Here is a 22,583-nt window from a genome sequence, read left to right as displayed (position 1 = left end):
ATTTTTGTATTGCTTTGAGGACAGCTGTGTCAACTTAGTGCTTTTTTAGATATAAAAATTATTATTTTGTGCACTCTCTCCATTGTTCTGACATATTACCAGCTCTCCATATTTCTGCACTCTATACCTTTCCTCTCTCTAAAGTGCTGATACACACAGTTCTACAAGTGACAGTGGCCCTACAGTAGTTGACTAAAGCATCAAAAGACTGTTTGATAGTCTGGATAACGTGGCCATCGTCAGTCAAAGGCAAGCCCAGCCAAATCCCTTTCTGACCCCATTCCCCCACTGTTCAAACAGATCCACCTTCAAATGCCACGTTTGTTTGCGCTGCAACAATAGGGGGCAGTATTTCCCGCACATGCTCATTGTCAGTATCAGCTGCTGCATTAAAACAAATAAACTGGCTTGACACAGACGAACAATATTAAGCAGTCTTTCACCAACTGCAAGCCTTGTGTCTGCATTAGCCATCATTAACTGTTCATTCTATTTCATTCTTCTGATGATTCACTGAGGGATGATGGATTTATAATCAGGAAACATCAGGCAAACAGGATCCCTAACTTCCAATGTACTCAGGCCATGGGAAACGGTCTGTAATTTTTTGGTAAAATTCACTAAAGTAGGATTATGAATAAAAAGTGAAAATATATTAACTCACATAGGATTTAAAACAAAAACCTGATACTAACAAATAAAAAACAGAAGTGCTCAGCTGGCCTGGCATCATCAGTGGAGAGAAAAACAGAATTGACGATAAAATTGATGCTTTTTTTACAATTCCAGATGAGAGCAGGAAGCAGCTCCAATGCAATTATTGATTTACCAGATATCAGTCTCATCAAACAACTGGGAGAAGATAAATCGCTGGGAGCTAAGAGCTGATAAGATTGGTCCGTTGATTGATCTGCTGAAGGACAACTGTCTCCAGCAGAATTGCACCCCCGAAGTAGGTTGTCCATAGAAAGGGAGGATGGAAACATTTTCCACTAGGCAAATATCTTCTTGCTTGCGCAGACTACAGCACAAATTCACCGAAGACACAATGATAGAATTAAAACAGAATGCGCAATTGCCTGAAAATCAATAGCTTACCCTTTAAAAATCCAAGCAACAATTTGTTAAATGAGCGATTTGAGCTTCTTAATTTCTTACCTAAATAATTGACCAAATTAATACCAAAACCCGAATGCAAAAGATACTGAAGGGAGGTCAACATGAAGGCAACACATTGTCTCCAAAATGTAAGAACTGAGAAATTAAAACAAAGGTAAGGAAGAGATTGTACCATTGAATCCATCAAGCATTCTTCGTCGAAGAACTTTGAAGGAATATGTTAAGAAAAACAATAATCTATCATTATTAAAACCTCTATTGCTGAATATGGCGTGGCCAAGTGCTGGGGTGGTGGATTCAGCCCTCCATATCAAATTAATTTGACCTGCACTGCATTGGATGAAAGAGTTTTGGATGGTCAAATTATTAATAGAAGGGAAATCAAATATGAATTGGGATGGACAGAGAAATACATGCTCAGATCAGGCATGCTCCTTCTGCACTTGTTGCCTAACCTTATTAGCCCTTCACTATTAATGATGAAGGCTGTAAACAGCATAGGAGATTGAATGGTACAGTGCATGATGTCCCTAAATCTGAGTGATAGGAGTCCCATACCAGGACCTGATGGCGTGTTGCCATCTTTTGTAAGATGCCATTTTTTGAGACACATAAAGGACAACACAACATTTCACCCATCCCCCTCACCCCCCCTACACCCCCACTCCACCACCCCCACCCCCCACCCTTATCAATTGCTGAATTCTTTCTCCTGAGCTTCCTCAGTACAACCAACGCCTCAAGATTGGAGGGTGTCACTGGAAAGTCCAGTATTTATTGCTAATTGCACCTCCTGTCCTTGAGAAGGTGGTGATGAGCCTCCCTACTGAACTGCTTCAATTCATGTGGTGAAGGGACACCCACAGTGCTGTTAGAGAGTTCCAGGATTTTGGCCCAGGGACCACAAAGGAATGGCCATACATTTCGAAGTCAAGAGTTCTTTCATATTTTTGAATGGAACTGCTGTCAGATGTAGCTATAGCCTACATTATTGCATAGATTGACACTGATTCAGCTCACAATGTAAGTGGAGCATCAAATTAATGGGCCATCATAAGAGGCAAAATCTGCCACCAAACTGAAAATGGACCCAACTGAGGTGTTTTGCACACTGTGTTTTTAATTGCAGAGGCAGAGGAATCTGACACTGACAAGTATTCCCTGTTCTACCTTGGGTTTTCTGCCTCCTTTACATATCCTGACTTTTGTGTGCTTCATAGAATATTTGGGAGGCACAAGAGAAATAGGGAAAGGCGATTCCCTCTGTACCTTCAACCAAATGACTTTGCTGTCCATGCAAATTCAATAGACAGCTTACTGAGATAGGATCCATGTATACTTTCACACAGATAATGAAACGGAAGGCTTCAGACATTGTAAAATGTTCAAAGGAAGCAACAGTCCTGAAACTAGCTTGTAAATATTGGCTGAATAACACCTTAACGTTCAAAAAACTATTTCGAAATTAATGCACATAAATGAAACAACGCAGTCACTGGAAGAGAGGAGGGAGAAAGTTGGAGAAAGACCAATTTGTTTTTTGATAAAATGCTATTTTCCATTCAGTTAACATGCAATTCACTTATATTAAATATTCTGCCAAAATTGAAAGGTGCCAGAAGTGTTTCTGCCTAACCACAGTGTTTCATTCATTATTTTTTAAACAATTACTTGCCTCCTTCTTTCACTCCTAAGCATCCTTTCAACTCATGCAGCGAAATGGTTTTGTCTTCATTCAAGTCACAGTAATCGGTGAATTTCCGTCCACATTTCTTTGGCTTGGCTTTCTTCCTCAAGAAGCGTTTGAATGGCTTCATTTCCTTCTTGTGGATGTTGTTGCTGCCATTCTTGTCCAATTGACCAAAGTACCAGTGTACCACGCGTTCCTCCAGTGTGTGATTTGGATCGGGCTCAGGAAACCTGCATTAGTAACACAACAGTTCCATCAGTTGTGACTGACAGCCAGTATGATGCATAAACATAGCTGAAACACTTCGCAATACTTTTCACTGACTGGGGACAAGAAACGGCCTTTAATGTTACGCCACCTCTCCGACACCTCATCCTACCGCCACCTTGATCATGACCCCACCCCTGAGCACCAAACCATCATCTCCCAAACCATCCACAACCTCATCACCTCAGGTGACCTCCCATCCACGGCCTCCAACCTCATCGTTCCCCAACCTCGCACTGCCCGCTTCTATCTCCTTCCCAAAATCCACAAACCTGAATGCCCTGGTGGACCCATTGTCTCCGCCTGCTCCTGCCCCACCGAACTCGTCTCCACCTATCTAGACTCCATTTTCTCCCCCTTGGTCCAGGAACTCCCTACCTATGTCCGTGACACCACCCACGCCCTCCACCTCCTCCAGAACTTCCAATTCCCCGGTCCCCAACACCTCATCTTTACCATGGACGTCCAGTCCCTCTACACCTGCATTCCCCATGCAGATGGCCTTAAGGCCCTCCGCTTCTTCCTGTCCCGCAGGCCCGACCAGTCCCCCTCCACTGATACCCTCATCCGCTTAGCCGAACTCGTCCTCACACTCAACAACTTCTCTTTCAATTCCTCCCACTTCCTACAGACAAAGGGGGTAGCCATGGGTACCCGCATGGGCCCAAGCTACGCCTGCCTCTTTGTAGGTTACATGGAACAATTCCTCTTCCGTACCTACACCGGCCCTAAACCCCACCTCTTCCTCCGTTACATTGATGACTGTATCGGCACCGCCTCGTGCTCCCACGAGGAGCTCGAACAGTTCATCCACTTCACTAACACCTTCCACCCCAACCTTAAGTTTACCTGGACCATCTCTAACACCTCTCTCCCCTTCCTGGACCTCTCTGTCTCCATATCGGGCAACCACCTAGAAACCGATATTCATTTCAAGCCCACCGACTCCCACAGCTACCTAGAATACTCCTCCTCCCACCCACCTTCCTGCAAAAATGCTATCCCCTATTCCCAATTCCTTCGCCTCCGCCGCATCTGCTCCCAGGATGAGGCATTCCACTCCCGTACATCTCAGTTGTCCTCGTTTTTCAAGGACCGTAACTTCCCCTCCTCGGTGGTCGAGAACGCCCTCAACCGTGTCTCCCACATCTCCCGCACCTCATCCCTCACACCCCGTCCACGCAATAAAAACCAAAAAAGAATCCCCCTCGTCCTCACGTACCACCCCACCAACCTCCGGATCCAACGCATCATCCTCCGACACTTCCGCCATCTGCAATCCGACCCCACCACCAAAGACATCTTTCCCTCCCCACCCTTATCTGCTTTCCGGAGGGACAACTCTCTCCGTGACTCCCTTGTCCGCTCCACACTCCCCTCCAGCTCCACCACACCCGGCACTTTTCCCTGCAACCGCAGGAAGTGCTACACCTGCCCCCATACCTCCTCCCTCACCCCCATCCCAGGCCCCAAGAAGACTTTCCACATCAAGCAGATGTTCACCTGCACATCTGCCAATGTGGTATACTGCATCCGCTGTACCCGGTGTGGCTTCCTCTACATCGGGGAAACCAAGCGGAGGCTCGGGGACCGCTTTGCAGAACACCTACGCTCGGTTTGCACTAAACAACTGCACCTCCCAGTCGTGAACCATTTCAACTCCCCCTCCCATTCCTCAGACGACATGTCCATCCTGGGCCTCCTGCAGTGCCACAACGATGCCACCCGAAGGTTGCAGGAACAGCAACTCATATTCCGCTTGGGAACCCTGCAGCCCAATGGTATCAATGTGGATTTCACAAGTTTCAAAATCTCCCCTCCCCCTACCGCATCCCAAAACCAGTCCAGCTCGTCCCTGCCTCCCTAACCTGTTCTTCCTCCCACCTATCCCCTCCTCCCACCTCAAGCCGCACCTCCATCTCCTACCGACCAACCTCATCCCGCCCCCTTGACCTGTCCGTCCTCCCTGGACTGACCTATCCCCTTCCTAACTCCCTACCTACACTCACCTTTACTGGCTCCATCCCCACCTCTTCGACCTGTTTGTTTCCTCTCCACCTATCCTCTCCTCTATCCCTCTTCTATCCGCCTCCCACTCTCTCCCTATTTATTTCAGAACCCCCTTCCCCTCCCCCTTTTCTGATGAAGGGTCTAGGCCCGAAACGTCAGCCTCTCTGCTCCTATGATGCTGCTTGGCCTGCTGTGTTCATCCAGCCCTGCACCTTGTTGTCTCGGATTCTCCAGCATCTGCAGTTCCTACTATCTCCGCCTTTAATGTTCGCTAACTTTTGTACGGTTTCAGCTTCACTAACACACACAAACAAAAAAACAGGAACAGCACAGCCGCACAACAAAATAGAGATGTGCCGGTGCCAACTACAATATGGCAATCTGTGCTTATTTACGAAGCAGCCTGGGGGAAGGCTTTAATAGACTTTAAAAAAACCAAAAGAACTGCGGATGCTGGAAATCAGAAATTACTACCGTGGGATACCTTAGTTCACTCCTAACACACCCCCACTACAGCCTTGTTATCACTCTCTTGTTAGCCTCTCTGCTCCTATGATGCTGCTTGGCCTGCTGTGTTCATCCAGCCCTGCACCTTGTTATCACATGGTTTGTTATTGCACGCTACCCATTGTTAGTCATTAACAGTCCCCATTAGCAGCTATTCATTCTCCCAGGCTGACCATTATCCATTCCTTTGTCTGCCCAACTGTTGTTCTCTCTTTTTGAGCTCTGTCCCCACCTACCATTTACTCTTTACGCCCTTCCCCCACCCAAACTTCTGCATAAAAACCAACTTTTTCCTAACTACCATCTGTTCTGACGAAGGGTCACTGGGCCTGAAACTCTGATTTCTCTCCACAGACGCTGTCAGACCTGATGAGCTTCTCTAGCAATTTCTGTTTTTTGTTTGTGCTTTAATAGATTATTTGCCATAGGAGTGATTCCTGGTGCTAGCAGCTGGTCAAAACAAAGGTTTCGAACATGGAAGCTATTGGTTAATCTTGAGATCTGGGATTTGAGATGGTAGAGGTGAATACCCTGCAAAATAGCACATTTTAAAGAACAGAAGAATGCAATGAATTTATATAAGGCTTTCTGCATCCTTAGGGATACACCCATAGCACCTTACAGCCAAAGAATTAATTTTAAATTTTGGTGGGATGACCTTTGGAAGTCATTACAGTTTTGTAGGGAAAGACAGCTCCTAATTTGCTTGTAGTAATGAGATAAATGAGCAGCTAATCTATTTTGGAGGTGTTAGTTGAGGGCTGAATGTTGGCCAAGACTGAGAGAAATTGTGGCTCTTCTTTGAATATCTGTAGAAATAGCTTTTCCTACTACAGGTGCAAGGCAGGCATGCAGATGAAACAGGAGCAGATAATCCACGACATGCTGCCTCATTTTCCCGAAGGCATCTGACTGCTCTCTGTCTAGAAGGTCTAAATAGATAAGCAAGCAGTCAGTAGGGGCTAAAATTGTTTCAGAGATAGTAGGAACTGCAGATGCTGGAGAATCTGAGATAACAAGGTGTAGAGCTGGATGAACACAGCAGACCCTCCTTCTGAAGAAGGGTCTAGGCCCGAAACATCAGCCTTCCTGCTCCTCTGATGCTGCTTGGCCAGTCAGTAGGGACTGCTCTCCCAGGACAAAGCAGCCCGCTTGATTGGCACCACATCCACAAGCATCCACTCCCTCCACCACTGACGCTCAGTAGCAGCAGCGCGTAATATCTACGAGATGCACTGCAGAAATTCCCCAAAGATCCTCAGGCAGCACCTTCGAAACCCACCTACAGTTGAGAAGGACAAGGGAGGCAGATGCATGGGAACACCACTCCCTGCAGGTTTCCCTCCAAGCCTTCAGTTTTGCTGGGTCAAAATCCTGGAATTCCCTCCCTAATGGCATTGTGGGTCAACCCACACCACATGAACTGCAGCAGTTCAAGAAGACAGCTCTCTACTTCCTTCTCAAGGGCAAATAGGGACAGACAATAAATGTTGGCCAGCCAGCAACACCCATCTCACAAAAGTGAATAAAAGTAAGGTTGACTTGATCAAAAGCTAGAGGGGAAACACGCAGTTGGTGGAAGAGTGGGCTAGTAATTCAGGGGCCCTGGCTAAGTCTCTGGGGGCACAGGTACAAATTTAGCCACAGCAGCTGGAGAAATTCAAATTATTTTTTTCTAAAGCCTGGCATTGGAAGTTACTTTCAAAGTTACCATTACGCTGGCTATCATCGATTGTCAGAGAAACCCATCTGGTTCAACAATGTCCTTTAAGGAAGGAAAAGTGCCATCCTTAAACTGGTCTGGCCGACATGTGACTCCAAACTGTTCTAAAGGGATTGGCAGAAAATGCTGGCTGTGCCACTAACTCCTAAATCCCCTGAATAAACAACAAAAAAAAACTGTTCCCGTTGATAGAATGCCAAAAACCAGAAGACAATGATGAGCAAAAAAAACCAAGGTAACTTAAGGAAATGCCTTTGTATGCAGCCAGTCGCTAGGATGGAAAACACGGCCTGAGAGTGTGGTGGAGGCAGATTCAATTGTAACTTTCAAAATGGAATTGGATCATTATTTCATGAGAAAATGCTTATAGGACTACAAGGAAAAGGCTGAGCAGAATTGCTTTACATAGATAAGATTTAGCTAAAATCTTTTTTGTGCTGTAACCATTCTACGTACGTCGAGAAGATTTAAAAAACATTTTGATAGGTACACAGATGGGAAGGGTTTAGAGAGATATGGACCAAATGCGAGCAATTAGAACTAGCTGAGTGGCACCACGGTCAACATGGACCAATTTGGGCCAAAGGGCTTGTTTCCATGCTGTATAACTGCATGACTCTTAAGATATATTGTTTTTTTTATTTGGTTGTCTATAAAGGAAGGCAATGGATTGTCAAGACTTCAGGTTTACTGGCTACTATTTGTGAATTGGCAGCAGTGCACAGGTACAAACACACATACATATACAGTCTCTCTCTCGCATGCACACACACACACACACACACACACACGTGTGCACACACACACTAAACACACACACACACAAACTCACAAACACACTAAACACGCACACACACACACTCACATACACACGCACACACACTCACAAACACACACAAACAGACACACACATACACATACACACACACTCACACATACACACACACTCACATGAGCAGAGCCTCGACCACTGGTTCCCTGAAATCAACTACACACACATCTTTAAGATTTAACAGTCTAAAATGGCCAATCCACATAAAGTGAATTCTTCAGGAAGGGACACTAGAAAATGTATGGATAGTTTCGGGATGGAGGTCACAGTAAATTGGACACAAATTTATTAATGCTAGTCTCCTGCATGTGCTGAGAGCCCATTGTTTATGCTATGTGTTTATTGTCAGGCTGGTTGCCCTGCCATTGGCCTACACGCATCCATATTGTTGGCATTTTATTGTATTGGATCATTGGAAGGAACACACTTTTAGAAATCAGTGTCCCACTACTTCTCACCCAAACTTCTGTCCCTGCAGGATTTCATTATTCCAAAGCTCTCCTGGCTGACCCACTTACCTTCTGGCTTGCATAAAGTTCAATTCAGCCTAGTTTCTGCTGCCCCTATCCCTACTGGCAACAAGCTCCATCCAACCATCTCCTGTGTTCAGTGACCCACATTGACCTCTGATCTGTCAACAGCTCAATTTAAATTAACATAGAACACAGAACATAGAACAGTACAGCACAGTACAGGCCCTTCGGCCCACAATGTTGTGCCGACCTATTATCCGACTAAGATCAACTACCCAGCATACCCTACATTTTACTATCCTCCATGTGTCTATCCAAGAGTCACTTAAAAGTCTCAAATATCTGACTCCACTACCACTGCTGGCAGCGCATTCCACGCACCCACTACTCTCTGTGTGAAGAACCTACCTCTGACATCTTCCCCATACCTTCCTCCAATCACCTTAAAATTATGCCCCCTCGTAATACTCATTTCCGCCCTGGGAAAGTCTCTGGCTATCCACCCTATCTATGCCTCTGATTATCTTGTACACCTCTATCAAGTCACCTCTCATCCTTCTTCACTGTAATGAGAAATGCCCTAGCTCCCTCAACGTTTCCTCATAAGACCTGCCCTCCAGTCCAGGCAGCATCCTGGTAAATCTCCTCTGCACCCTCTCAAAAGCTTCCACATCTTTCCTATAATGAGGTGACTAGAACTGAACACAACAGTCCAAGTGTGGTCTCACCAGGGTTTTATAGAGCTCACCATTGTTTTCAAATCCCTCTATACCCTCACTACTCTCCATCACTGTAACCTTCTTCCATTCATACAACATCCCAAGCTATCTGTGCTCCTCTAACACTGCGTTTATCTCTTCCCTTGTTGTACCAATGGCAACCACACCTTCAGCTTTAGGCTTAGGCCTAAAGTTCAGGAATTTGCTCCCTAGGGGTCACAGTCTAAAAATAAGGGGTAAGCCATTCAGGACTGAGTTGAGGAAGAATTTCTTCATTCACTAGAGAGTTGCGAACCTGTGGAATTCGCCACCACAGAAAGCTGTTGAGCCCAGTTTGTTAAATATATTCAAGATAGAGCTGGACGTGGCCCTCACAGCTAAAGGGATCATGGGATATGGAGAAAAAGTAGCATACTGAAATTGCATGATCAGCCATGATCATACTGAATGATGGTGCAGGCTTGAAGGGCCGCATGGCCTACTCCTGCACCTATTTTCTATGTTTCTATGCTAAATCTCCCTGCCTCTCCCTTCCTTTTTACAAATTATCTTTAAAATCTATCTCGTCAATCAAGTTTTTGGTCATCCCTCGTATTATCTCTTTAGGCCTGCAGTTAATTTTTATCTGATTAACTTCCTGTGCGCTTGGGACATTTTATGATATAAAAGGTGCCGCATTAATAAAAGTTAATGTTGCTAGAAATGGGTAATTTGGCCCTTTGGTGCTTCTGAGGGCAGCTAACCATGGAGAAAGCAACTGTGAGCTATTGGCTGCCCTTTCAGAGCTGAACAATGTCTCAGACATTCTTCTGTAGGATTAATTCCGCTCAGTAGAAGAGTTGACTGTTCACTGAAGATTAAAGCTGACTACAAACACGTATGAAAATCTGGGAGTCACCCTGATGTCTTTGAATATATTGGTTGGTTCGCTGAGCTGACTGGTTTTTTTTGTGCAAATCTTTCATCTCTCTTCTGGGTGACATCTTCAGTGCTGTCTCGTCTCCACTGAAGCGCTGTTGTTCTGTCCCGCTCTGAAATGATATGGTCCGGTCTATCATGGTGGGTAGTCCTCTATTTCTGGATTTGCACCATAGGGGTCTGTTTCAACATGTTTTTTTATCGCACCAGTGGTTGAAAACCAAGCCTCCAGGGATTCTCGTGCTTGTCTTCGTTTTGCTTGTGCTAGTACAGTAAATTTGTCCCAGTCAAATGATGTTGCACACAAACCAACAGCCACACTTTGCCAATGACTCTCAAAGACAAAAGACCCCATAACCAGAATGAGAGGGCAAATGTGATATACTAAATACCATAGCATTTCATAGAATCCCTACAGTGTGGAAACAGGCCCCTCGGCCCAACAAGTCCACATCAACCCTTAGAACACCCCACCTGCATCCATTCCCCTAACTTAAACATCCCTGAACACTACGGGCAATTTAGCATGGCCAATCCACCTAACCTGCACATCTCTGGACTATGGGAGGAAACCCACGCAGACACGGGGAGAACATGCAAACTCCACACAGACAGTTGCCCGAGGATGGAATCAAACCCAGGTCCCTGGCGCTGTGAGGCAGCAGTGCTAACCACGGAGCCACCGTGCCCCCATGCAGCAACTGAAAGAAACACTATGTAGGACAGACGGGCAGGAAGCCTGCCACCAGGATACATGAACACCAACCCACAGCAAAACGGCACGACCAACTCTGCCTCGTTTCAATACACTCCCACATAAAAGGACACCAGTTTAATTGGGACAACGTAACAGTACTGGGACAAGGGAGACAAAGACAAGCACGAGAATTCCTGGAGGACTGGTTTACAATCACCGATGCAATAAACAAACATGTTGAAATAGACCCCCATCTACATACCACACGGTACAAAACCGGAAACAACACTACCCACCATGACAGACTGGATCATATAAGTTCAGAGCGGGACAGAACAACAGCGCTTCAACAGAGGCTAGAGAGCACTGAAGATGTCACCTCGAAGGGAGACAAAACATTTTCATGAAAACCAGTCAGCTCGGTGAACCAACCAACAACTCTCACCGCAACCTGAGCCACAGATCTTTACTAAAACATTAGAGACTCTGAATATCTAAACATATTGTGAACACTGCCAACTCACCATCAATGATACATGAAGTAATTTTTTCTTCCCTAAATGCAAGACTCAACCTTTCTCCAGTTGAGATTATTGGGCTAGATTTTCCTCTCAACACAACATGGAAGTTAATAGGATGTGCTGCTGTTGTTTCTCTACAAATAGCAAAGGAACTGCAGGTAAGAAGCAAGTGCACAAATAAACATGATGATTGCAAAGTTTTTTTGTGTGTGAGATTTTTTTACTCTTCTGTTAGCTTTGCAGAAACGATATCTTGCTTGCTATCTTACCACTGAAATGGATTGAATGGTGTGGAGTCACTGTTCTTCGGAGGTAGATACAAGTTAAAGTCAGCATGCAAGGTTAAGATACATAATTTCAAATAATTAAACACATTGTAAACCAATGTTATAAATTTCAATAAAAATCTCCTCGGGTTCTGATGAAGAGCCACTCGACCTAAAGTGTTAACTCTGATTTCTCTCCACAGATACCGCCAGGCCTCCTGAGCTTTTCCAGCAATTGCTATTTTTGTTATAAATTTCAATTGCTGCCAATTAACCTTTCTGGCACTGAAAGATAACTACGCGTGTGAAATCTCATTCCTTTAGCTTCTGACCATTGTTAAAATCACAAATTTAAAACTCAGATAAAAATACTTTTCCTTTCCATCTCCCTTCTCACTCACTTGTGTGTGTGTCAGCCATTGTTCAATCGGTAGCGCTCTTAACTCAATATCACAAGGTTTTGGTTCATGTTCCATCCCAGATCTTAAGCTCAAAAACGAGGGCTGACACTCCAATGCTGCAAAGAGAACCATCTCGGGTGTCCTGACCAATATTTCCCCTCGATTCACACCCCAACAGACAAATTATTTGGTAATCTACTCCATTTGGGCTCTGTGGGCGTTAGCTGTACATAACTTGACTACTTGCCTCAAGTTACTATAGTATTTCTGCAGAAAAGATTTATGAGGACGTTGCCAGGGTTGGAGGGTTTGAGCTATAGGGAGAGGCTGAATAGGCTGGGGCTATTTTCCCTGGAGTGTTGGAGGCTGAGGGGTGACCTTATAGAGGTTTATAAAATCATGAGGTGAATGGATAGGGAGAATAGTCATTGTCTTTTTCCCAGGATAGGGGAGTCCAAAACTAGAGGGCATAGGTTTAAGGTGAGAGGGTAAAATTTAAAAGGGACCAAAGGGGCAACTTTTTGACACAGAGGTTGGTGTATGTATGGAACGAGCTGCCACAGGAAGTGGTAGAGGCTGGGACAATTTAAAAGGCATCTGGATGGGTACATGAATAGGAAGAGTTTAGAGGAACATGGGGCAAATGCTGGCAAAAGGGCACTAGATTAATTTAGGATATCTGGTTGGCACGGATGAATTGTCCTAAGGGTCTGTTTCCGTGCTGGACATCGCTATGACTCTACTTGCGCACAAAAAGCAGTAACACTAGAAAAAGAGCTTCAATAGTTGTAAAGAAAATCTTTGGATGCCTGAGGGTCACGAATAATGCAATTCTTTCTTTTTACTCCAATCTTACTTTTCTTTTCTTGTTCCCCCCTTTCTGTACCTGATGCGTCGTGAATTGTCCCTTATAAATCTATATTTCAGTCCGCATGCTGTTTGTTTGATTGGTAAAGAGTTATACAGTTACTTGCCATATTTATTCAGGACCCTGGTGCCCCGTTCCCCTCACTGCATTGCCACCAGCTCACATTTTCAGAAACTAGTCACGCAAAATATTAAAAAATTCAATATGCAAGGAAAGTCTAAGTAATGGTAGCTGGTATTAGGGGCTACCCAAATCTAGAATTCCATATTCCCCTCAGAAACTTGATTATTGTTAAAATAAAGAGAGACATCTTGGTGAAACTTTTCTGTCTTGCACTCATCAGGACAAATGCAAGAACGCTAAATTTTCAACACAATCACACAATTTATATTGCAGGAGAGAAGGGTCCTGACTTGGGGGGGATTGTTCAAGGCATTGCAGTGGAAATAGCAACAGGGGGTTATGGGCTCCCCAAGCTCCCAGGTTAGTCAGAAAATGCAGAAGGATTAAACATAATCAATACAAAGAAAAGTAACAATGTGTTTTTTCTTTCTTTTCATCTGTGTTTGAGTTCTGTACAACCAAACGACAATTTACAAATTACATTGTCTGATGACAAGGCAAGTTGTTCACTATTTTTATGTATAGTGTGTAAACATTGTTAATGTCCTCCACTAATCATTAAACTATAGATAAATTACATATCCTACTCCGTCATACAGCAGTTTCCAAAATAGGGACACTTAGCTCAATGCTTCGGGGCATTTGATAGTATAATGGGCTATACTGTTCCTTATGTGCTGTTGGGTGCCAAGATGGGTTAATAAATATAACTGTTCATCTCAGCTTGTATTTCAACTGGCAATTGCTGCCTACCAGAGTAAACCCGCCAGCAAATAAAAATCTAATGAAAATGGAAAAATAAACATTGGTCAGTAATGACTAATTTTGTATATATTATAAGTGCAATGGACTCCAATATGTTCTCGTTACATCACAAGTTTGACATGCCATTGTCAACTGAGGTCATCTCAACACTAGGATATATAATTTCACGACAAAACTCAACAGATATTTTGTGCAAATTCCTAAGATAAAGGCATAGGATGAACGGAAATGAAGTGTAAGTCACTGTTCAAGAACAAAATATAACCTAAATGACAATCAAAAATTCAAGAAATCTTTAAGATCAGAAAATGGCCATATAGTAGTTTTGACACAGAAATCTGATAAATACGGATTGTTTTCTACTCTGGCCACTGAATTGTTTTCATAATTAATGGTCCAACACGTTTCAAAATGCAGGAGACCTGACAGACATCTTGTTTTCCATCTGACAGCGAAAGCCTAATTCGTATTTCTGCATTGCACTTGTTCAAATGGTCCACCACAACAAAACTGCCTCCTGTACATGGGTGAATAACACAGTTTTATGAAGCTGTCACTCCTTAACAGACCCAAAGCTAATGGACAAAGATAGCAGATAGCACTTTGTGGTACCTCCGTCACAGGTATACAAATAGATGTTCGGGAGCGGGGAATTTCAGTGCTGCTGAAGAAAACACATTTTTATTGAATCCCTACAGTGTGGATCCAGGCCATTTGTCCCATCAAATCCACTCCAACTCTCCAAAGAGCATCCAACCCAGACTCACCCTCCCCCACATAACCCTGCATTTCCCATGGCTAATCCACTGAGCCTGCACATCCCTGGATGCAATGGGACAAGTTAGCATGGCCAACCCACTTAATGTGCACATCGTTGGACTGTGGGAGGAAACCAGAACACCCAGAGGCAACTCACACAGACGCAGAGAGAATGTGCAAACTCTACACAGACAGTCGCCCGAGGGTGGAATCGGACCCAGGTCCCTGGCGCTGTGAGGCAGCAGTGCTAACCACTGAGCCACTGTGCCGCTCCCTGCTTTCTTTTTTAAGAAGAGACACAAAATAATTTTCCTTTTTGCATCATTTTCTCAGAAGCCTGTGGTATACCACGACTGAAGTTGTGGTAATTTGTTAAATCCTTTAGTGCTCCCCTGTACTTACTGGGTTTGGGCGATTGGTATTGATGTGAGAAATGAACCATGAAACTGCTGAAGTCAGTGACGGTTTGTTACTTGAGGAAACACAAGTGCCCAGAGCTGCGTGTACATAATTCTCGTAAGCTGGCTCCACAGAATTTGTTATCGCATATGAGAAACTCAGTAACGACAAGTTGTGAATATGGAACCAGTCATTTCTTTTTATGGTGTTTGGACATCACAGGTGAGGCCAGTATTTATTGCCCATCCCTAACTGCGCTGGAGATAGTGGTGGTGAGGTGCCTTCCTGAAGCTCTGCAGTCTTTGGGGTGTAGAGACACCCGCAGTTAGGAAGGGAGTTCCAGGATATTGATCCATCCACAGTAACGGATTGAAGACACAGTTGCAAATAGCATTCTCTCTAAGCTGCATGGCTCCAAAGCTCTGGCTTCACAAGTCACCATCACACACAAAGGTCCGCACACAGATAAAAAAATTAGAGGGAATATTGGTTCCAGGTTAGGATGGCATGCGGATTGGGAGTGGAACGTACAGAAGTGAAGTTCCCATCTATCTGCTGCCCTCATCCTTCCAGAAGTCATGGGTTTGGGAAGTGCTGTTTTTAGAGCTTGGGAAGTGCCATTGCAGATGGCACACACTGCTGCTACTGTGCACGATGGGAGCTGGTATTGAAGGTGGTGGTTGAGTTCAAGTGGGCTGTTTCTTTCCCTGCATGGTGTCGAGTGGCTTGAGAGTTCTTGCAGCTGCTCTCATCCAACTTGTGACCAACCTCCAACAGCCACAACCATCTTCCTTTATGCCTAGTATGATTCTGACCAGTGGAGAGTTTGCCCTGGAACCTACTGACTCCTGTTTAAAAGGTCTCCTTGATGCTACACTCAGTCAAATGCTGAGTGGCCCTGGCAAAAGACAAACTGAGTGCCAGCGAGCAGCTTACTCCTTTGAAATACCCACTTGATGATGACACTGTCAACAACCCCTTCCACCATTTTGCTGATGATCAGGAGTAGATTGGCAGGGCAGTAATTGGTTGGGTTCAATTTGTTCAATAGCGCGGGCAATTTTCCACATTGTCAGGTAGAGCCAGTGCTGTGGCTGTGGTGGAACAGCTTGGCGAGGGGCATAGGAAAGTTGTGGAGCACAAGTATTCAGTTCCATTACCAGAATGATATCAGGGCTTACAGCCTTTAAAGTATTCTGTGCCTTCAGTCTTTTCTTGAGAATCACATCAGTTGAAAGCTGGGGAGCACCGGAAGAGGTCAAGATAGATCATCTACTTGACACTTATGATTCATAGAATCCCTACAGTGTGGAAGCAAGCCATTAAGCCCACTGAGTTCACACTGACCCTCCAAACAGCATCCCACCCAGATCCACCCCCATCCCTATCACCCTGCCTTTCCCATGCATTATCCACCTAACTTATACATCCCAGGACACTGTGTACAATTTTACCATGGCCGATCTACCTAATCTGCACATTTTTGGATTGTGGGAGGAAGCACCCTGAGGATCCCCACACAGACAGGGAGAAATATGCAAACTCCACACAGTCACCCGAGGGTGAAGTCGAACCCAGGTTTCTGGCGCTGTGAGGCAGCATTGCTAACCACTGAGCCACCGTGCCGCCCATCGTGGATGAGGGTGGATTTCAATTACTTCAGTCTTATCTTCTGCACTATGTGTTGAGCTCCTCGATCATTAAGGTTGGGGATATTTGTGGAGCATCCATCTCCCACTTTATTTTTATTCTCCACTACTATTCTTGGCAGGATGAGGCAGGACTGCAGAACGTAGGTGTGTTCCATTGGATGTGAAATTGCTTAGCCCCGTGTGACAATTCTACGGCTTTAAGAGGTGTATTTTGTCCTGATTTTTGCTTGAAGAAAGGTTTTAAGGCAGAGGTATGAGCTGTCTATTTGAATCCAAAAAGAAAACAGTTTAGGAGGCTTTGATAACACAGTGTGGAGCTGGAGGAACACAGCAGGCCAGGCAGCATCAGAGGAGCAGGAAAGCTGACGTTTCGGGTCAGGACCCTTCTTCAGAAATGGCTTTGCTTTTTTTTTGTGTTGGAACAATAGAAGCAAACAAAAAACCACTGGTAAAATCAGAAAGGATGAGTTTAAAAGAAGTTATATTTTGTGAGCATTGCTAAAATCTGAAACAAAGCAAGGGGTGAAATAAAGCCAAGGTGGGCACATGCCAAGCGAAGACAAGCAAATTAATGAGGAAAGAGAGAATTGTCGGATATTGTTGGTGCTTGTTTCAGAGATGGTTGGAACTGCAGATGCTGGAGAATCTGAGATAACAAGGTGTAGAGCTGGATGAACACATTTCTGAAGAAGGGTCTAGGCCCGAAACGTCAGCTTTCCTGCTCCTCTGATGCTGCTTGGCCTGCTGTTTTCATCCAGCTCTACACCTTGTTATCTCTATTGTTGGTGCTTGACAAGTTGCTTGAATGATCTATGCTGTGCCACACCGTGTCAGATTGATTTATGTTTGGCAGCAATGAATCCCTGTGATAATCTGCTGTGAAATTATATCACAGCAGTCACTCTGAATGGATTTTGGCTTTTCCATGGAGTTAAGCACTGGGCATGGTTGCTACCTACGAGTTCCTGATGTCAGTTAGGCCTCTCAATGAGGATGTCAAGGGTAAGGCCATGGTTTGCACAAGGACAGAGATAACCCATCATTGGGCTTTTCAGTGGCTTACTGTTAAATAACTTCTAACAGAAGTCTTGGAATGGCATTGCAAAGGCTTGGGACAGCACGTCCACTTATCTTCTTGTCATGCGGCTCAGCAATGCTGGTACTGAAGGAAAACAGAAAGGGTATCACAGTATCAAAAATAAAACAAATCAATAGAGTGGGAATGAACAAATGGTGAAAGTATTAAATAACTAGACAGCGCACATCATATTATAACAGCGTGTATGCGTATATGTCTATGCGTGTGAATGTGTGTGTGTGTGTGTGTGTCTGTCTGTCTGTGGGGTGGGGAGCTGGGGTTCCTATCTCACAGCCAATAATGCACTGCTGGTGAACTTACCCAAATGACTTGGTCAGTCAGATGCAGCTGTCGGTGTCCCTGTGCATGGTCTTTATGGATTTGTACTGGCTGAAGAGGCAAATCTTGGGAAGAAGGTTCTTATGGAGCCTGGGCTACAATCCCATTAAGTACGGGTGCACAAGACTTTGGACGTTCTTCACGTTGAAGCAAAATCCCATTGCAGGTTGAGCCTGCATTCATACTCCAGGTGCCCTTGGAATGCAGCAGGAGGAGCTCCTTCCCTCCATGAATAAGCTTCAGAACCATTTATTATTTACCGTCCTACAGCTTTCTGCAGTATGGGCCTGCTTAAGTGCAGATCTGCTCAGTTATCACCATCATACGCGGCCTTTTGATGCACAAAAGCAGACAGTCAGTTGCAGCTCTTGGAAATCACTTTATTTTGAACCTGGAAATACCTGGAAACCCTCAGGGTAATTCTTTTGGCATGAAATTGCAGAGTTACAGTCCACCCCAAAAACAAGTAGAAAATGCACCGAAAGTCTGATTGGAAAGAATTGACATTCCCTGCAGTTAGCAGAAAATTAATGTTCCTTCCCATCCCCCAGATACCCTATGGCTGCAGCCCAAAAATTAATTCTTAGGTTTTTGGTCTGAAAACCTCTGCAACCAAAAGGCTTTTTTTTTGTTGTTTTGTTTTGCCTGCATCACTCTAAAGCCCAGAACTCAGGGCTTTCCTTTGTTGCTTAGATTTTATTTTTGTTATTTTTCTGAGTTATCAACATTTTGAGCAATCCATCAGCTTTTTCTTCTGACTGTTCAGCTTCCTTGTGTTGCCCGATATGGATCTTTGCTGCTAAAAGTTTTTGCAGTTAGAAAAAAAATTAAACAAAAGGAAGAAAAGTTGGCTTAATAAATATATCTCCTGCAATTTAGACCTGTGCCAGGTATTGTGTGGCTTTGTGTACTGGAGGAATGTGGACTACATTACAAGGGGACATCTGCCTGTACTTCAAAATTTTTGATGCCTGAAAATGTTTAAAATTTGCAAGTTTCAGGAAGAGGAAGTTGGTATTTAACTTGTCTCTTGCAGTTCACTGAACTTTGGACATTAGATACACCTTTGGTAATAGTTTTATTAATTGCACGTCATCCTCTTCACATTATTTGGAAAGTTTTTTTTTCCAAATGAAGTGACTGTGATGGGAATGGAATATGCAAGGAAGCCTGTGGGAAATTTAAGCTTCTTGCTCAAGTTTGTACAAGAGGAGATAATATTTTCCTACATTTGCAATCCAAATATGTACTCAGAGTGTAAACGTATCTCAGAAATCAACCTTAACCTCAAATGGTCTCAAATACCAACCATCCCTAAGGCTTTCCACGGTAAGAATGCAAATGAATTATGGATATAAAGGAACAAAAGAACTGAAAACCTGAAATACAAACTTAAAATGTCTAGATTAAAATACTTTGATGGATCACAGATCACCAATTTTGTTTTCCAGATGTTGACACTTCTTCTGCCTTTTTTAAGATTATTTTCAGTAACACCTTCTCTCTGAATGGCAGACCCAGATTTTAATCTGCAAAAAAGTCTTTTGGTCTAGGGCCTGTGTAGTTAGAGAAGAGATGTGTTGCTCATTCCAGCAGGCTACAGAGGGAGCAGCAATTAGTCCAAATCCCTGGGTGAAAGGTCTATATACCAGCACACTGCACCATCTAGAGGGTCACAAACACAGGACTGAAGAAATGCCTGGAGAACCAGTGGTGAAAATTAGCATGAAAGTTATCAGCAATGTATGCATAGGAGTCTGTGCTCTGCGGCCCGTTCCCCTGGGACGCACACCCTGAGACAAAACACCGACTGCACCTGGAGGACCATCAACTCGGTGAAAGGTGCTCTTTGGTCTGCCCGAAACTTGCTGGTCTTCCCGCATAAGGAGTTGACCTCGAGGGAGTGTTGCAGACTGGCACATTCCAAGGTCCAGGACTATGTGCTGAGGGACGCACTAAAGCTTGGGGCAGCTGCTGCCAAAGCACGGTGGGGAAAGAGCATCATCTAAGATCCTTCTGCTGAAGTTAAATGGGGGAATGTCCAGTTATCAGACCCTCCCGGTGCCTCAAATGCATATAAATATAGTCCTGTACAAGGTAAAGATGCCTTTGGGTTTGTTTGTTGGATACAGTCAAACACCAATGCTTGCTTATTTTCTTCATATGCTATTGTACAGAACCAAACTTTATTTGTGACTGAAGATATTTTTACAAATAAAGTAAGTTTTTGAAATATTAAAAAAACTGATATTTTGCTTTCTTTCTTCTTTCATGGGATGTGAGCAATACTGGAAAGGCCAGTATTTATTGCCCCAGTCCTAATTACCCTTGGAAAAAGTGGCTTACTTGGCCACTTCAGATGCAGTTAAGAGTCCACCAGATTGCTGTGGGTCTGGAGGCACACAAAGGTCAGGCAAGGTAAAAGTAGAGACATAGAAATTAGGGGGACTACGCCACTCAGCCCTTTGAACCTGCTCTGCTATTCAATATGATCACAGCTGATCCTCTGCCTCAACACCAAATTCCCACTTTCTCCCATACCCCCTGTTGTCTTTAATATCTCAACAATTATCTATCTCTTTCTTGAATAAAATCAGTGACTTGGCCTCCACAGCCTTCTGTGGTAAAGAATTCCACAATTTCTGTTTGAGTGAAGAAACCTTTTCGTCATCTCATTCCTAAATAGCCTACTTCATTTCCTGAGCCTATACCCCCGATCCTAGACTCCACAACCAGAGAAAACATCCTCCCTGATTCCAGTCTGTCCAGCCCTCTTAGAGTTTTAGACATTTCAATCCGATTCCCTCTCATCTTTCTAAGCTGTAATAGCCCAGTTGAACAAGTCTCCCCTCATAGGAACAACATTCCCGCTAAACTGCACACCTTCACATGCTCTGCGCACGACAATCAGCATGGACATGTCAATCGAGGCATCCAGAAGATGCCGCCACACAGAAACCTCAGAGTTCCACGCAGCTGGAAAAACACATAGGGAACGCTGTATAGGTCCGTCCTGACATTCCCATTATCAGTCACGTGAACCCCCGCTGCACTCCCTCTGCCGAAAGCCCATCTTTTCTTCAGAAGCAAGACCAACTCTGCATCCAATACCCATAGTGTAGTCTCACCAATGCCTTGGATAACCGCATTAAGATACCCTGACTTCTGAACTCAAATCCTATCGCAATGAAGGCCAATATGCCTAATTGTTAATTGCTTGCTGCACTGGACTGTCTACTTTCACAGACCCAGAGCCTTTTGTACATCCACACTACCCAATATATCACCATTTTAATAATTTGCTGCTTTTCTGTTTTTTGCAATCTAGTGTATAACTTCCCATTTAGCCATGTTGTACTGTACCTGCCAGGGGAATCCTTTCTCAAAAGGGCATTTGTAAACCTGATGGGTTTTTACAACAATTGCTGATTATAATGAACAGCTTTTTATCTTCCAATTTGTCAACTAAATTCAAATTCCACCAGCTGCTGGATTGGGATTTCAACCCACGTCCCCAGTGTGTTAGCACCAAATCAGTGACACCTTCATGTCTGTGTCTGTGTCTGTGTGTGTGTGTGTGTTTATATGGGTGGCTGTGTCTGCGTGTAGAAGTGTGTGTGTGCCTGTGTGTGTGTGTCTGTGTAGAAGTGCGTGTGTATGTGCGCGTGTGTGTGCACAGAAGTCTGTGTGTGTGTGTATGTGTGTGTCTGTGTGTGCGTGTCTGTGTGTGCGTGTTTGTGCCTGTGTGTGTGTGTGTGTGCGTGTTTGTGTGCGCCTGTGTGTGTGTGCGCGTGCACCTGTGTGTGTGCATGCGTGCGCCTGTGTGAGTGTGTGTATGTGCATGTGCCTGTGTGTGTGCATGCGTGCGCCTGTATGTGTGTGAGTGTGTGTGTGTGTTCCAATTTGTCAATTAGACATTTTCAGCATGAAGGGAGCAACAGTCAGCAAGACATAGGTCTACAACTTAACTGAGCTCTGCTCATCCACAGCTCCCTGGCCAGTGTCCCCTGTGAGTGCAGCTCCTCAGAAATGGCCTGCCATCCAGCAGAGTGAATCCCATTTCACGAAGTGCAGGTGAGCATCTGCCAGAGTTCAGTCCTTCCGGTGTGGCTTCACTGTTGAAAGTTTCAAGATCTGTCTCAGCTTGTTCTGCTGTCTGGTATGCAGGCTGCCTTTTACGGAAGTGTTTTTTTTTTAAACTTATGCTGCACAGTTTATGTGATGCCCCAGTCGATCGCTCCGTTTTTAATAAACAAATGGCAGTTTTTTTTTAATACCATTCCCTACATTTCCAATTTCATTAGTCTAACATCACCACTAGTCCGGTGCCCTGGACTCTGTTAAGTCTCTGGCATGTTCCATATAAACATTCCTTCAATTCTGTTTTCTTTTTATTTGGTCCGATGTTTAAATATTTTTCTTTTCTCCTCTTACGATCCCCAGTGCATGCACACCAG

General features: G+C 44.3%; 1 protein-coding gene across 5 annotated transcripts in view; it reads right to left on the bottom strand.

Moving 5' to 3' along the window:
* smoc1 (SPARC related modular calcium binding 1) overlaps positions 1–22,583 on the bottom strand; it is a 234,822-nt gene that overhangs the window by 17,423 nt on the left and 194,816 nt on the right. For 4 of the 5 annotated variants that reach the window (XM_048600257.1, XM_048600258.1, XM_048600261.1 and 1 more), the window contains exon 11: positions 2,795–3,039. In XM_048600257.1, the coding sequence (XP_048456214.1) occupies positions 2,795–3,039 (245 nt within the window). Of the gene's footprint in view, positions 1–2,786; positions 3,040–22,583 lie in introns of those variants that run through there. The other variant, XM_048600262.1, reaches the window with a different exon arrangement.

This window comes from Rhincodon typus, chromosome 8 (genome assembly GCF_021869965.1).
Source record: "Rhincodon typus isolate 14 chromosome 8, sRhiTyp1.1, whole genome shotgun sequence".
Classification (NCBI taxonomy): Eukaryota; Metazoa; Chordata; class Chondrichthyes; order Orectolobiformes; family Rhincodontidae; genus Rhincodon; species Rhincodon typus.
This window is presented reverse-complemented; position numbering and strand designations above follow the sequence as displayed.